The 16,678-nt window shown below is 40.1% G+C and overlaps 1 protein-coding gene across 1 annotated transcript in view; it reads right to left on the bottom strand.

The window, feature by feature from the left end:
- LOC124166890 overlaps positions 1–16,337 on the bottom strand; it is a 230,063-nt gene extending 213,726 nt beyond the window's left edge. Inside the window, exon 1 of the mRNA XM_046544604.1 lies at positions 15,892–16,337. Coding sequence (XP_046400560.1) covers positions 15,892–16,101 — 210 coding nt within the window. The 5' untranslated portion in view covers positions 16,102–16,337. The remainder of the gene's footprint in view (positions 1–15,891) is intronic.
- Between the last annotated feature and the right edge of the window lie 341 nt (positions 16,338–16,678).

The raw sequence follows: 16,678 nt of genomic DNA, 5'->3' as shown, positions 1-16,678 counted from the left end.
CTCCTTCATGATGCACAAGGTTAAGAAAAAGACCTCGCTGTTCCACAAAATAAAATATATTTGCGACCGCTTTCGATACATCTGATGATGATACGCTGTATCGAAACCGGTCGCAAATATATTTTATTTTGTGGAACAGCGAAGTCTTTTTCTTAACCTTGTGCATCATAAAAAAATACGTTAAGTTTACGAAACGAATTTTAAAAATTCGTGTACTTCACATATCGAATGTACAAAAATATGTATGATACTTCACTGAGCTCATATACGTTCGTTGGCAAAATAACATTTTATGCTAGATTTTGGCCCGTAGCCTGTAGGTACATATTTATCATTCGGACTTCCGAACAATCTGACCCACGACCAAATCTTCGGAACATATCCTGTTCATAAGCCGGATTATACGGGCATTTGTGCGGAGTACTTGTAGTTTTTAATACGTTTTATACGTTGATATCAGTAGTATTTTCCAGGGATACATCTCGCCTTGATTCTATGACTAACCCAAACTCTGTCCAAGTCCCGTTAAACGAGATAATCTAATCTAAATCACAGCCACTCAGGTGTTTCTATAATTGCATTTGTGATGTAATTTTAATTTCAGTTAACCTTGGATTAGCCTAATATTTCTAATGAAAAATTAAACGATTTTTATGACGCCCAAGTTTTTACGTTGTACCTTAACTATTATATAATGACATTGTTTCTCGCTAATGGACCGACAGATTTGAAAGGTCCCCTTCGTCTCTCCCTCAGCGGTAGATCACGCCAACATCAACTGGGGAAGTCTTTTACGATCGCTGGGTTTGGCTAATAGTTTTTGCGAACTCACCGTCATCATTCTGTTGCCGTGCGGGTGCTTTGAGGAGAAAATTAAAGGTTTGGGATTTCTTTACGATGTTCCGAGATTTTCCAATGCGTCGGTCGGTCTTTCAGCTCAATTCTTGACACCTCCGACCACCAGCAAAGAATTTTGGCTCTTTGAACTCTTAGATTCCTAGTCTTGTGGAATCCGGAATTCTACCAAAGGTGCGGCCGTTACGGCATACATATTTTCCATCGATTCCCGAAGCCTGAATAAACTCCGGTAATTCAATAAAAATCTTGTAGGTTCGAAGATTTTCGCGGCGTTGATTAGATGATCTCTGAATTCTCTTCGGGTTTTCACCGCGTCCGTTGTGTTTTGGCGACAACAGTTTCGCTGGCATTGCAGTCAGCGTCTTCAGGTCGAAGAGAATGCAGAGATCAATAAAAATCTTAATGAAGTCTTCTCGGGTTGTGTAACATTTTTTTTGGCCTCATTATCGCGACGTTTCGGCAAACGACTTGCTTAACATTTTGAAGACGTCTGTCAGATTTCAGTCTGAATTGAATTTATCATCGCTCAGGCTCAACATTTAAGTTTATCTGTCGCCTGATTGGCTGATCGGCGTTATTTTTATTATTAACTGTACTTCCCTTAAATTTTTTATGCGATTTATTATAGTTGTCTAACTATTGATGAGACTTAATCTGGTATCACGATTAATATAAGTCTTGACTTCTTCGCTTATCAATACTAATATCTAAGCTTTTTTTAGTGCGTATTTTCAGCTCATATACACCCATTACCCTTCTCATATTTACAAGAAACTCTGTCTCTGTTATGACAGCTTATCGGCAATTTTTACCATTAACTATATCATGTTAAAATAGTTCTTGGAGTGTAGGTCAATGTATGTTATGCAAAAAAAGTTTTAGCCAACGTTTCTGTTTATTTTAAACTATCATCAGGGCTTAACTTTGTACACATTTATTGATAAATAAAACATATTTATTGTACATATTTATCATAAAACATTTATTGTACATATTTTTTCTTTGTACATATTTATTTACCAATATTTACCAATAAATATGTACAAAATTAAGCCCTGATGATGGTTTAAAGTGAACAGAAACGTTGGCTAAAACTTTTTTGCATAACATATATTGACCTACACTCCAAGTACTATTTTATGAATTAAACGAGGTCAAGATAAAGGAAAAAAATAATTAACTAAATCTAAATTACAGAAACTTTCTCCGAGTATTTTGCTTTATTAAAATTATTTAAAAGACGATTAATTTACAAGTATCGAAAAAATTAATAAGAAGTCAATTAAAACTATATTTGTAATTATCTAAAAAGAATTCTCATGCGGATTTATACGATGGGAATCCACAACCAGGCCGCGTCGGAATTACTCAAGCGGCAAAAATAAAGGCTGGGGCAAATGAGTGAGTATGGGGAAGAGGAAATGAAGAGGGGCGGCGGGGGCGTTGCATAGCGGTGTGCGTCAAAGACGGTTCCCCCGAGATAGCACTGTCACCGGCCGCCGCTTTGAATTGAAACGGGGCGAGGATTCCCACGACTTCGCTTTGGCCGTTATATTCCAGGACGGAGGCGGCAGACAGGGCGAGGGTGTAGCGCACTCCAGCTGCTGGAAGACCACGAGGGAGGAAGGCCAATGCAGATATCGAGTCGAGAAGTCAGTCGGAATCAGAGTGGGGATCAGCGATCACGCTTGAAATTAATCGCTCACAACCTTCAATGGTAGTCATGTAAGATATATATCAATATTTCTGACACATATGAATGTACTGAAAATATCGTCGTGAAACTCAAATGTTTTATTTAAATTCAAATTTAAACTTGAAAGTCAGGAAACGATTTATTAAAACTAACATTTGGAGAATGATTATCAACGGAAGTGAGGTAGGAACAATGACAGCAGCGGAGAAAGCAAGGATAGAGGACCTCGAAATGTGGTGCTACAGAAGAATGATGAAGATCAAATGGATCAACGTGGTAAGTAATGAGGAATTCTTAAGTCCATCTTACACGGGGCACGGAATTGCGCAGGCTAGAGATGCATTTATTTCTAAAATGGCGTGGAATTGCGCGAATGCATGAACGAAATTAGAACGGGCTATTTTGCCGTCTCGCATCCACGCATTCTCGCATGTGTTCTAGCAATGCACCGATTTACACGACGCAATTTTGATTGCGCCTTCGCACGTATGTCAGTCTGCGCAATTCCGTGTACCGTGTAAAACGGCCTTTACAAAGACTAGGAGTGAAGAGAAGTCTCATGAAAACACTTATAAGAAAACAAAATGACCTTACAGGCCACATCTAGCGTCATGATGGCCTGATGAAGATAATGTTCGAGGAACAAGGGGATGGCAAGAACGGAAGAGGAAGACCTATAGAACAAAATATATGAAACAGGTAAAGAAAGATGTGAAAGAGAATTAATACGTAGGTGTGAAAAGATTAACCAATAGGAGAATTGAGTGGAGAGCTGCATCAAACCGATGTTGATTTTCGGAGCCGGATCTTTCGGTTCGGATATTTTCGGATCCAAATGCATTTTCAAATTCCTGACGCTGAGATTCCCCCGATGATTGTTCAATCTCTTGGGAAGAGTCACCTTATGTGCCAGTCGTATTTTGCCTTTTTTATTTTCCACGGTTGAAATTCTCCTACGCAACCTCTGCAAGAGCTTTCAAACAAAACGGTTCAATAGTAGGACAGGAATCACATGCAACGGCGCATTCGAAGAGAGAATCGGAACTCTTGCCACCCTTATTTCATTTGCATTCACTGAAGCTATTATTTAAAATTTCGAATCCAGATCCGATGTCTTCCGCGACTTTGGATCCGATGTATCCGATGAAGGGCAATACCCGCGGATATTTGGATCCGAGGTATCCGATCCGACCATCCCTAATAATAACGAATAAAATGATAAAAATTCTCGTTATAGATACTTAGCACAGCGATTGAGGGGAATTCTGCGGCATGCACAGTTGCATTTAGATAAAATTCATATTATCGCAAACGGTTGTATTTGGCAAACGTTAGGTTTGAAAACATTTAATTACAATAAAATTCTATGGACCACACAACAATTTATGTCGTTGTATTACCAGTTACACGGGTTCACAGAAGTGACTGATTTAACTACGTACGAATCATTAGTTAATGAAATTGAAATGAGCACTCAATGACCTGCACTTTAGCCTCCCTAAGCCTCACTCAATGCGTCTTAGGTGATTAAGACCGCGTTCCTCGTTCGCTGCGTTTGACCCCGTGGGACTGCGGTGGGTGGGTTGGCCTGGTGGCCTCCACAGCGGCAAGCGAGCGAGACTAACGGGCCGTACCCTGGGAGACGACCTTCGCATTTTTAGGAGAAAAACAACCGACTTCACTCAACAGCATCTCTTCACGGCGTCATCCGAAAGTTGCACTTAGTAAGTATCGCTGCATTATTAAACATTGGACGTTTAAATTGAAATTAGGGATGGTCGGATCGGATACCTCGGATCCAAATATCCGCGGATATTGCCCTTCATCGGATACATCGGATCCAAAGTCGCGGAAGACATCGGATCTGGTTCCGAAATTTTTAATAATAGCTTCAGTGAATGCAGTAAGGGGTGAAAGAGTTCCGATTCTCTCTTCGAATGTGCCGTCGGATGCGATTCTTGTCCTACGCCACTGGTCAGTGGTTTATCCGAAGATTTCTCCTATTTTCATTTCCAAACCCAAGCGTAACAGTTTAGGTCCTGAGCATGTAAAGATGTTTAAAAATAACAACTTGAAAGTCTATAAAAATGATTTTTAATTTGTAAAAATATTAAAATGCGTATGAAAATCTAAAAAGCATTCCTTCGATTGTACGTACCCAGAATAAACTTGAAAACTTCGTTTAATAGCAGGAATTTGAAAATGCACAATATTCCGAAAATATCCGATCTGGCTCCGAAAATCAAGGATCCGATCCGAATATGGATCCGAAAAAAATCCTGGATCCGTCCATCCCTAATTGAAATAAATAAAATTTTTGGAAATACCTCGCGTCTGCAAATACTCTATTTTGACGAAGCAATTACTACTAAGGTAGTAGAGGAATTTTATATATTAATTTATTCCCATGCCAATGAAAGCAGTTCGAATTGGCCTTTAAATCGGGGGTTTTCAACAAGTTAACAACTAAACGTGCTCGAAAAACCATGCCCTGGATAGGGAAAACCTACCCAGGCGGGACTCGAACACGCGACCTCTTGTTTAGCAGACGAGGATTTTACCACGCCGCCGTCGAGTCGGGCAATTTTATTTTATTATTTATGTTATTTATGATATTATTTATTTTTTTGTGTTATTTATGTTATTATTATGTATTCCGGGTCTTTCTGTAGCATAATTATTCATAGATTCATTATTGAAGTTAAAGATATAGTAGCGCTTTGATCCGTTGACATGCTACGTAGACTTCATGATTCCACAAAAAGAGAGTGGTTATATAGCTCTATTAGCCTGATAACTACTCCAATTTTTAGTTTGAAAGAGAGGAATTGAAACGGAACAGAATTATGTTTTGGAAATGATTCATAAGATAAGGGTCTTAAATAAAAGATCATAGCACTTTTCCACAAGATTTTTTAATGCGTACAACGCGTTTCGGCTCACTGAGCCATCATCTGGTTGTTTTCAGATGATTGTTCAGGGAGCCGAAACGCGTTGTACGCATTAAAAAATCTTGTGGAAAAGTGCTACGATCTTTTATTTATTTAAGCATGTCTAACTTCCACCAATTGAAGCCTGAATCTGTTGAACTTAGATAAGGGTCTCTTTAATTTTCAAACTCCATCGAAATCGACAATTATTAAAAAAATGGCGAACGAGCCGATTCCTGTAGTTTTTCTATCGGTACTTGAATGTGGGTGGCATGTGATTTTAGGAGGTCTACATGATTAAAGCTACAGTCCGGCCGCCGAGAGTTGTCTGTTGACAGCTAGAAGGGGTAGGGGGCAAGGCTGCCAGGTAAGGAAGGGAAACGCCCACATCACATGTAAACCAAAGGGTTCCGTGAAGAAAGCAGCCAGAAGGGACAATGAGCGTGAAGGATCCAAAGGAAGATTCCTTTATTTTGGCGATTCGCAGAAAAGGCTTGTTTTGGTGGTTCAGGCTTGTTTCAGTGCTTCATGCGCATGTGACAACGTTGTATGACTAGGCGAGGGTGTGAGGTGCATTTGGGCGACAGCGATTGGTTGCAAACCACGTTGGCGCAGGGTTCTCCGCTCCTCCTTTTAAAGTGCCATCGGAAAACTCTCGCCGGCTAGACTGTAGATCGTTTTTAGTCGAGTAAATTTTTAATTTAACTTTTGATTTGCTTAGTTATCATGTCGTCAATATTGATACCTAATCGCCGTGCCTTTGAGTCTTCGCTGAGTGACGTCAGCTTTCTCTCACTCCCTTCCCAGCTTAGTAATAGTAGGGCAGATGTTTTCTGTATCGATAAAGTGCTGCACTCACTTAGTATTGAACTTCACGGCAGCGCAAATGCAATCACAGAGATGGCATCGTCATAAAAATCCCCTCGAGTGGCAATCAACCACTTTCTTTCTTATTAGGGGTTGATGCCTACGCTTGCGATAACCTTTCTCGAGGTAAAAAGTACTCGCCCTTGTAAACCGTGGAGTAGACAAATACTACTCCCTCCAGATATTCATGCGTGGAATACCCTTTGATGAAGTACTTTCCTCCGTCATAAAGAAATTATCGAACTAACTTTAATCCAAGTAGTTGTAAATTATCGAACGTTCACTTCTTTGAGATATATCCGAAGAGCAATTAGTATCGCTAGTTATAAGAAACAAAAATAAACAAATGCCAATGAGCAAAATCTATGAAAAAAGCTAAAAATAGTACTTAAAGGAACCACAAGATAAAATTGGATTGCGCCAAATTAATCTGTCGTTATTCATGTTATTATTATGTATTCCGGGTCTTTCTGTAGTATAATTATTCATTGATTCATTATTGAAATTTAAGATATAGTAGCGCTTTGATCCGTTGAAATACTACGTAGACTTCATGATTCCACATAAAGACAGTGGTTATATCGCTCTATTATATATCACTTCTTATATCACTTCTGGGACAGGCTTGTAAAGGTAGCCATTGAGATCATACTTGATAAGAATACTTTTTATCGAGACTTGAGGTACAAACTTTGCAGTCCGTGTAATCACTTTTTAAATTACATAAAATATGATAGAATTTCTCCTTTTCATCCGATTTACCCTGAAAATTTCGGCCGATTATGAGTGACCTGATTGTTGTTATTGTTTATTGCTTCATCTCAACGTTTTTTTTCTGTGAAGTACTCATTCACCCCAAGGACAGTGGACGTCGTTCGTTGAACCCTTGGGGATGTACAACCAATTGAATCGGTGAAAACCCCGAGAAGACACTTAATGCAAACAATTTGCCGGATAAGAAGCACATATATTAGCAAACTCTATCTCATGTGTGCAAGCTGACGTCACGTGTAAAAACATGTAGGTAATGTGTTTTAGCGCCATTGCAAAATTTATGATTTTAATCATGAATGATAAATGAGCTATGGGGATGGTATTAAAAATTTATCGTTTTCGAGTGGTAGAGTTTTTTTTTTATTTGGCTTCCCAAAAGTGAGCAAATGCTGTATTCACTAATGACGGAATTTTGTGTTGTTACTATGACTCATTACTATCCCTCCCTAACGGATGTGACCCAATGTACTCCAAGTTCAATAACACTGTTCGTTCTGTCTTCTTGTTTAAAATATACGTTTGAGTCTCTATTTTGTGTTTGTGTATTTTCCAACAGAAATTAATGGCCATAGTGGAGCTTTATTAAACTCTAGTTCCAACTTTACTAAACTCTATGTTCCAGTGGATGTGCGAGACAAATTCGAATGGATCGCAAATATAATAACGTAGACTTTTAAACTATAATGTCTCACTTAATGCGTTAAGGATTACTTTCTCTCGGAGTCATTGCTCGAGAATATTTCCTTTCTGTTCTATTTTAAGTTTGAAACTCGATTATACTTCCGTATCACAAATGGATTGACCGTATTAGTAACGAGGAAGTGCTAAGAAGAGTGGGAGAAAAGAGAAACCTCCTAAAAACATTAAGCAGAAGAAGGGACAACTTAGTTGGCCACATTTTGAGGCACGATGGTCTGATGTAGACAATACTTGAAGGTCAAGTGGAAGGGAAAAAGGGCAAGTTACCCAGTATGAGTTATATAGGACAAGTTATAAAGGATGTAAAAGAGAAGAAATATGTGGCTATGAAAAGATTAGCGGATAGGAGAGAGAAATGGAGAGCTGCGTCAAACCAATCTTAGGATTGTTGACTAATGATGATGATGACTTAGGATCACAATGTTGGTCCTAAGATCAAACTTCTTTTTTTTTCGCAATTTTATCGTTAAATTGAATCCAAAGCATTTAAATTAATTATTAAAATTACTTAATGCCCGATAAATTATAATGGATCCGTTGAAATGCGAGAGAAATTTAATAACGGAGAATTTGAAACTTCCAATGCATCACTCCATTTTCATTGCATTGAGGATAATTGTCTCTCAGAGTAATGAGTCCTTGCTCTAACATATTTCCTTTCTGCTCGTATTTTAGGTTTGAAACTCATTATACCTGCGTACTTACGATCACTAGTGTGGTCCTTTGATTGAGTTTTTTTTTGCGTAATTTTTTCGTGCAATAGAATTTCGAACGCAGTTAAAAATTAAATCGTGTGAAATTAGTCAGTTCCGTTAGTTCTTTTAATGGACTCCATGGACATTAACGATGTAATTCGACTTTTTCTCTTCCGACCCACCGAATTTTTCGCAATTTCTCCTTGCGCAGTGGCGGTGAGTGATTTTTCCCACGCCTCGGAATTCCTTCATCTTTTTCGCCACCACGTCTGGCAGAGCACCCCACCCCACCTCCAAACTTCCGCCGCAGGAAACCCGCCAAATGTGTCAGCGCTGATTTTTGAGATTGTGGTTGTGAAGTTCGCGCGTGGTTGGTTTTTTTTAAACCTGCTGTGGTGTGGCATCCTCATTACATTGCCGGCGAGGTGGTACGTATCTCTTTCTAGGTGATATTCGATGGAAGCGTAAAAAAATGTAATTCTGAGTAAAATGTAAGAGTAATGCTTCTTATATTCTAAACTCAAATAACTCAATATAATGAGGAATGTAAATAATAAATCTCTTTAAATATCCTCAGTACATCGATTGAGGTGATTTCCGTAGTATGCACAGTTTCATTTACATAAAATATGAATCCAGAACTCATGTAATCGCAAACGTTTGGCTTTGGCAAACGCAAAGTTTCGACAGATTATAACATTTTTAAGAAAAATTTCGCTACGTTGAAAACCACCTATGGTAATGAAATTGTTTGAACCTTATTAATACAATTCAGTGGACCATACAACAAATTCTTTTATGTTACCAGCTGCACGGATTCAGAAAAATGGCTTATTTATTAATTGATTAGTTGTTAATTCTTAATTTGTATTTTATTGTATCAGGTTTTTATTTAAGCTTTCAATAAGCTGTTCACTTATTTAAAGCTAAGAATTCCATTGTTTTAAATTCACCCGTCACCTTTCATTCACTGCTTTCATTTTCCGATCAACTTGTGCTGTGGACATCGAAATTGGGAATGTGATTTCCATTCAGTTGCATGAATATTTCGCGTAATATTTTAGATTTCTCTTCTCTGTTTGCTGCATTCCCCATAGCCATGTAGGGTTCTTGCCCATAGCTATACTGAAATTTGGGTTGTTATTGTTGGCCTTCGTTTTTGTTTACAGCGCGACCACGTTGAACGTGTTTTGTTTACATTCCCTCAAGAGGCTTTGCTTCCGTATGATTGATCGTAGCCACTAATATACTCGTCTCGGCACAATTACCTACCCCACTACTATTTAGAATGCCTACGCAAAGCGAGGGAAATCCAAATATTTTCTCATGGCAGGGATCAATAAAGTTTAAATTTTATGTCTTGCTTCACGCCTCATTTCATGTGCTAATTCAATTTTATTTAAGATAGTTATCTACTAGGAAAAAGCTATATATTTAAAACCGATTTGTAAGAAATAATTTACAAAAATCAACAAAAAATTACGTTACTTCTTAATGTATTCTCATGTCAGAGTTAGAGAAACATTGTACAATTAAAGATATTCCATTGGCTTATTTTATGGGGTGAATCCCTTCAATTTAAAACATAAATGAATTATTGTATCTAAGGGGAAAATAACCAGACAAATGGTAAATGAACCACCCCACTTTAATTTATAAGGCGTACGAGAAGCATAGGGAATGCATTTCCATTGGTGTTCTTATGGCAGAGTTCAGAAAAAATTATCTATTCCCGGACGCTCCAATTTAAATTGTTAATTCAATTTAATTAGAAACAGTTTTGCATATGTATGATCTTGGGTTTTCCCGGCGTATCAGGTGCAGTAAAGTTTCTCGGGTTTTTCACCGGTTGATGTTTTCCATGTCTACGGACGTTTCGATCAGCGACTTGCTGTCCATCCTCAGGGAATCTTCTGGATGCACTTCTTGATGGGGAAATTAATAGGGGATCTTCAGATGATCCCCTGAGGATAGAGAGCAAGTCGCTGCTCGAAACGTCGGGAGACATGAAAAACATCAACCCGTGGAAAACCCGAGAAACTTTTCTTCAGTTTTGCATATTTTTCTCTGTTTTTAAATGTAGTTATTTATGATTACGAAATTTATGGTATTTTTATTTAAAACGAAGGAATTTCACGAGCCACGCCTCAAACTATTCATGTATTAATTTATTGTAACCATTATTCGTAGCCCTGATGAAGGCGTAAGAAAATATCGAAACGTCGGCAAACATTTTGCATTTCATTTCTCTAATCTATACTCCAAGACTATTATAATTGCTAATTATTTTGCCATTTGTGTCAAGGGTTGGGAATGAAGGAAGGATGGAGAGAAACCCGGCGTCGGCATTAGCCTTCTCTTAACGAAAGGCGCCGAAGGGACCACGACTTAACGTCCCATTCTACGGACGGTGTGTTGTACTCTTTGTGCCCTCCACAAATCTATTAAAATCTCTGCCACAATTATTTCATATAATATCAGCCACTGCCGGGAATTGAACCGGTACCTACTGGGTGGGGAGTCCTATAGCCACCACACCCTGTTTTTTTTCGCATCTGATACGATCGACACGATATCTTTCAACCGTTCCATTCCGAATGTTTTCACTAGGTCAGATGCCTTTACTACGAGAGGAAAAACACTTAGCACCACCGTTAAGCGCTATCATTGTTCCGGCATTGAACAATGCCTTCCAGCCCTTGGCTTAATTCCTCCAGAAGCCGACATTTATTCTCTCCCATGCGGTTCGTGTTCCGAAGCTCGCTATCGGCCGAGTTTCCGCGGCTGCCGTCGGCTATTCCGTTATTGTGGTAGGCAAATAAATGTCTTCGGGCGCCAAGGATTGGGCGAGGAAATGTTTATGGAGGAAATTTGCAATACATTATCGATGCATGGAGCACTTATAGCGTGTTCACATTTCAGTGGCGGCTTTCATAGAAAATTAAGTGCTGAGACTGGTGAAATTATCCAACGCTGTTGATTTTACGCTGGTTCCTCATCGCTGTTTGAAATCAAGGTTCAACTCTAGGTCTTTTTTCAAGGTCGCTATCCCCCTTCGGTCGCTATCACCCTCGGAGTGGAGTTGAACTTGCAATCGCATAGTGAGACGTAAATTTTCAACAATGTCTGATTAAAAATCAGTGGCGTAACTAGTAATATGCATTGAGGGGGGGGATGAGATTGCCAGGAATGGCGACCCCCCGGGCAATCTCTTCCCCCCCTCAAAAAAAAGTTAAAGCCAATGTCTCAGTTTATTTTAAACTATCATCAGCTTTGACCATATTTATTGATATTTATTTTCAATATCAATAAATATGTGCAAATGTAAGCCCTGGTGATAGTTTAAAATAAACTGAAACGTTGGGTTAAACTTTTGTGCATCACATACATTTGACCTATACTCCGAGAACTATTTTACCATGTATCAAACGAGGTCAAGATAAGAAGAAAAAAATTAATTATCTAATACATTTCACATAATTTTGGCACTAACAATTATCTTTGAGCTGATGCAGTTATTATATGTCAAAACAAGACAATAGTTTTAAATAATTTTTTTATATTTCTCTGAGGCTTTGAGGGGGGATCTATCCCCTCATCGTCCCCATAGTTACCCCACTGGCTGAAATTATTGTCCAAAATTACAATATCTACTGGTAAAGAGGGGGAGGGGCTTCGTGTATTTGTGGAAATTTCATTGTTATGCAAAAATATACTCCTTACTCTCAGATTTTCCTATAGGAAATCGTAAGTTTTCATTTACAATGATTTCTGTAAATTTCACCCAGTCACGCCGGGGACAACTGCACTAGCATATTTCCTAAACGTAAATTTTAAGTTAAAAGCGTGTTTAAGTCATCTTTTAAATTTAAATGACCATGGTTTTGACGTGGTACGTCTTCATTAGGGCCTAGCACATACACTAACTCACAGTATGTTCCAGTACACGCATAGGAGCTGCTTTGAGTCATTTTAGGCTCGCTTCAAACTCTCTGTAATCTATTGAACACTTCCTGGAGGCATTTTTACGAGCAGCAAGTATCGACGATCGTAATTCTGTAATGGGTGCATTACTTTTTTGTGCCTGTGTTAGTTCTACATTATGGCGCTCCACGTCAAAACCATGGCAGCTCAAATAAATCATGGGGAATTGAAGATGTGAATGTAAGTATCAGATTATGTCTGAAGGTGAATTTTCGTGAAACTTGAGAATCAAATGATGGTTCTTGATCTCGAATGGTTGAACATAAATTTTCAACAATGCCAGCTATAATTATTTTGCTTAAATTGTGCGAAAAATCCACAGAGGAAAAATCATTCGCCCTGACCGGGATTCGAACACAGATCCCTCGATTTCCGGCCGAGTTCTTTAGCCAGTTAAGCTACCGAGGCGTCATTCTCCTCTGTGGAAATTTGTGGACTATACCGGACAAGGTGGTATGGACTGCCGAGCATATTATACGACTATCAGTCCAGGTCGTGCGCATGGCGCCACAGCCGGAAATCGGGGTAAGTTTTAATTTAACCAGAAATCGAGGGATCCGGGTTCGAATCCCGGTCAAGGCGGATGATTTTTCCTCTGTGGATTTTCCGCACAATTTGTGCATTGCGGGTGACTCCGCAAAAGTTATCACCGCGGCTAGTCCCGGTACACTTAAATATTTTGCTTACTTATTTTTCATTTTCGGGTTCTTACGCTATGCTCTTAAATTATTCTCTGGTGTTTTCGCGGCTCACAGTGTCTTGGATGGTTACTTAGGTGTCCTACCTGATAAATGTTGTCTTTGTGCTGACGTGTATAAAGTGTATTTTAAGAGAAGAAGTCACGACCGAGAATGAATATAAATATCGGGCTATCGCACGGACCTCACATTGGCCCTGACGTTCAAAAACCCACTCGGTTACCGAAACGTCGGGAGCCATAATGTCGACTTTGACCCGGTTGAAAACCCGGGTAGCCTTCCCAGGTATTCAGAGCCAGAGATTTTTAACTCACTTGAGATCGTATCGGGCGCAGAAAAACACCTTGAACACTATGGCAAAGTTCTAACAACACGTATCTCAAATTCGGCTGGTTTGAGACTGGTATCTTAAACAAAGTGTAATAAACAATAAAAAGCTATGGTACTTTTTCTCACTATTTATTTAAGACGACCGATTTCGTCGCAGAGGCGACATCTTCAGGTACTGAAATCGTTATTTTTATAGTTATTTTAATAGTTATTTTAAAGTTATTTTTTATTTTAATTTTTTATATAGTTTTTTGTGTGAAAAAGTACCATAACTTTTTATTGTTTACAATGGATTTTCACAAAGTTAAGCCTGAAACAATAGAGTTTAAAGTGTAATAATGATAAAAAAATGAAATACAAGCAAAAAACAACTCTTTGTTTGCAAATGAATGCTTCTTTTTCAATTTTTTTAACTTTTGCTTTTTTAATTTCAGTGTGCAAGTAAAACAAAATAATATTTATTGTGCTTTCTTGAAAAGTTGCTGTTTTGAGATACGTGTTGTTAGAACTTAGCCATCGATATAGTATTACCAAATCTAGATAGTCACTGTTCCCGCGTCAGAAATTCACACATTTAGCGTATAAATAATGTTCACACAGTGATGACTGATGCTGATATACGTAATCATGATGTAGAGCCACATTTTCGATAAAAGATTGTTATTTGATTAGAATTATACCGCCAGTATTAGAACCCGTGTCCATAGAGTGGGAAGACAGCACTCCTGCCACTACACGAAGCCGATCCCTCACGAGTCATTCTGAAGCGAAATGGGTTATACTGTGTGTTGAGTCCTAGCAATTGGTGGGTTTCAGGGGCTTTAACTCCCGCCCCGAAAGTTTTTCCTTTGCCTCGACTACCTGGGATAAATCCGATGACCCGGCCAATCGCCCAGGGTCGCACCTATTATTAGAGTTGCGTGAAAATCGCAAATGCGATCTAGATGCGATGTGCGCAAATAAATGCGACATAGATGCGATGACTGGACTTTTATAATATTTTTACGCAAATTTTCGACGGCAAAATTCGTACATTTTGTGCGGAGCGCAGTTTAAATGCTCCGCCGACACTCACCGCTTAAAGCATGTGAGCGACTGCGCAGCTACTAGTTGGCTGGGACTCTACGTGGCCGCGAACTACAAGTGGGCGCGGGCAAGCTAACACCTCCGCCACTATAAGTCTTGTTCCTTAATTTATTAATGTTCTAAAACATAATTATTTAAAATGTTCTGTATTTTATCGTATAACTGTGTTTCACTACATTTTATCGTCATCTACCACATTATGAAAATAAAAAATAGACGCTACAAAATGCGATAAACTGTTATTGAAAGTGCGATAAAATAAAAATGAAAGTGCGATTTTCACGTATCTCTACCTATTATTAAAGTATTCTACCGATTAAGGTAGGTTTGCATAGAGCATTAGCGTAGTATTTTAGCAGTTTCCCCTCCCTTCATGGACTTCCTTCTGCAATTCACAATAGCGCCTACTCCCTTTCATTCTATCTAAAAATCCTATTCTTTTCCTTCCTCTCCCTCGTTTACCCAATATTCTACCCTCTAGCACTGTTTTCAACATCCCCTTCCCGCTAAGTACTCGCTCCATCCATACCTTTCATCTCCTCCTTATCTCAACGAGAAGCTACCACTTCTCACCACCAGCACTTCTTCGTTAATCCTCCTCTCCGTCCGCTTCTCCTTCACCTTTGTCTACCACTCACACATTTCGAACGTTTCCAGTCTTCTCTATTCTTAATCCTCCATATTTCCACACCGTAGAAGTGCTTCGGAGGCTATATAAAATGCTTTTTAGTGTTTGCTTTAATGAGGTTTGGCGGAGGTGGTGTCGTAAATTAAAACTCCCTGGCAATTATCCGCCGGCAGTTTTAATACATACTACCGGTTTCAATACATTTTGCATTGTCTTCGCCTATGAGTAATACAAAATGGAGTATTGAAACCGGTCGTATAAATAAAAACTTTTTTGTAAAAATTGTCATAAAGTTTTAATTTACAGTGAGTTAGAAGTCCACCAGATCGACCCGGAAGCCACTCTATTCATGCAGAGGAGGTGCTTACAGCCATTTGAGGCTCGCATATCGAACGCTCTGTAATCCATTGAACACTTCCTAGAATCATTGTTACTAGCAGCAAGTATCGACGATCTTAATTCTCCGTTTCCCAGACAGCAAAGCTGCACTTAAAAAAACCACGGCGAACACTTCCTGCATCGGTAGCGGTGCGAGTCAGCTGCGTGGAGTCAACAACACCCTGACAACCTTGAACGAAATCCCGCGGTAACCGCCGTGAGGGAAAGAAGTTATTGGTGTATTTTTTATCCTTCGTATATCGCTTACCCCTTGCGTTCCGTGCACCCGCCGGCGTCCGCTCTCCAGACTGGCGTAATCAACCGTCGGCGCGGCGGCGCCGAGACCTCCTGGATAGGGCGCCGCAGGAGGCGACGTCGCCGGCGCCCAGCCGTCGCGACCCGCGTCTTCCGCGGCGAGCGCCGCCGTCAAAAACATGAGGGCAGCCGCACACGCTGCCGCCCACTTCGTCGTCGCCATGGTAACGAACCAACAAACAAACAACTCGAACAACAAGGAGGAGAACACGGGCGTGACTGCTGGCTTAGTTCCTTCCGGGTGCGTCGATCCCCAAGCACTGCACCAACTCCGGCCGTGGAGCAGAAGAAGAGTAAGAAGACTGACTGACTGTGTTGTTGTTCACTCGAGAGCGCGCGGGTAATCTCCAATGATAGATAGAAAGGCCTTCGGGGCACCGCCGACAGGCACAGTACAACCACCTCTGCCGTGGCTGGCGAAGAAGACCCTCACTACTACCACGGTGTATGGCGCCCCACTTTGAAGGCGGCCAATGGCAGGAGACGCGCTCCCCCCCCCTCCCTCCAACCCCTTTCGGTGCGGTGGGGATGGGGTGGGTAGGGTTCCCCCACCCCCTCTCTCTTCCCTCATCCTTCCGCTATGACGTCGCCCGCCCCCTCCCCCTCCCCCTTTCAGCGAGGAGACTTCTCTCCGCTGTAGACACGGAAGTGGTTCAGAGTGGAATACGCTGGAGCCGAGGATGGACTCTCTTTGAGTCGCTTTCCTCGTTCGCTCGGTTTTGGGTTTTTAAGAAGGCCGG

The sequence above is a fragment of the Ischnura elegans genome, chromosome 10, assembly GCF_921293095.1.
Source record: "Ischnura elegans chromosome 10, ioIscEleg1.1, whole genome shotgun sequence".
NCBI classification, from domain to species: domain Eukaryota; kingdom Metazoa; phylum Arthropoda; class Insecta; order Odonata; family Coenagrionidae; genus Ischnura; species Ischnura elegans.
Note: the sequence above shows the minus strand (reverse complement) of the source record. Positions and strands in the feature narration are given on the sequence as shown.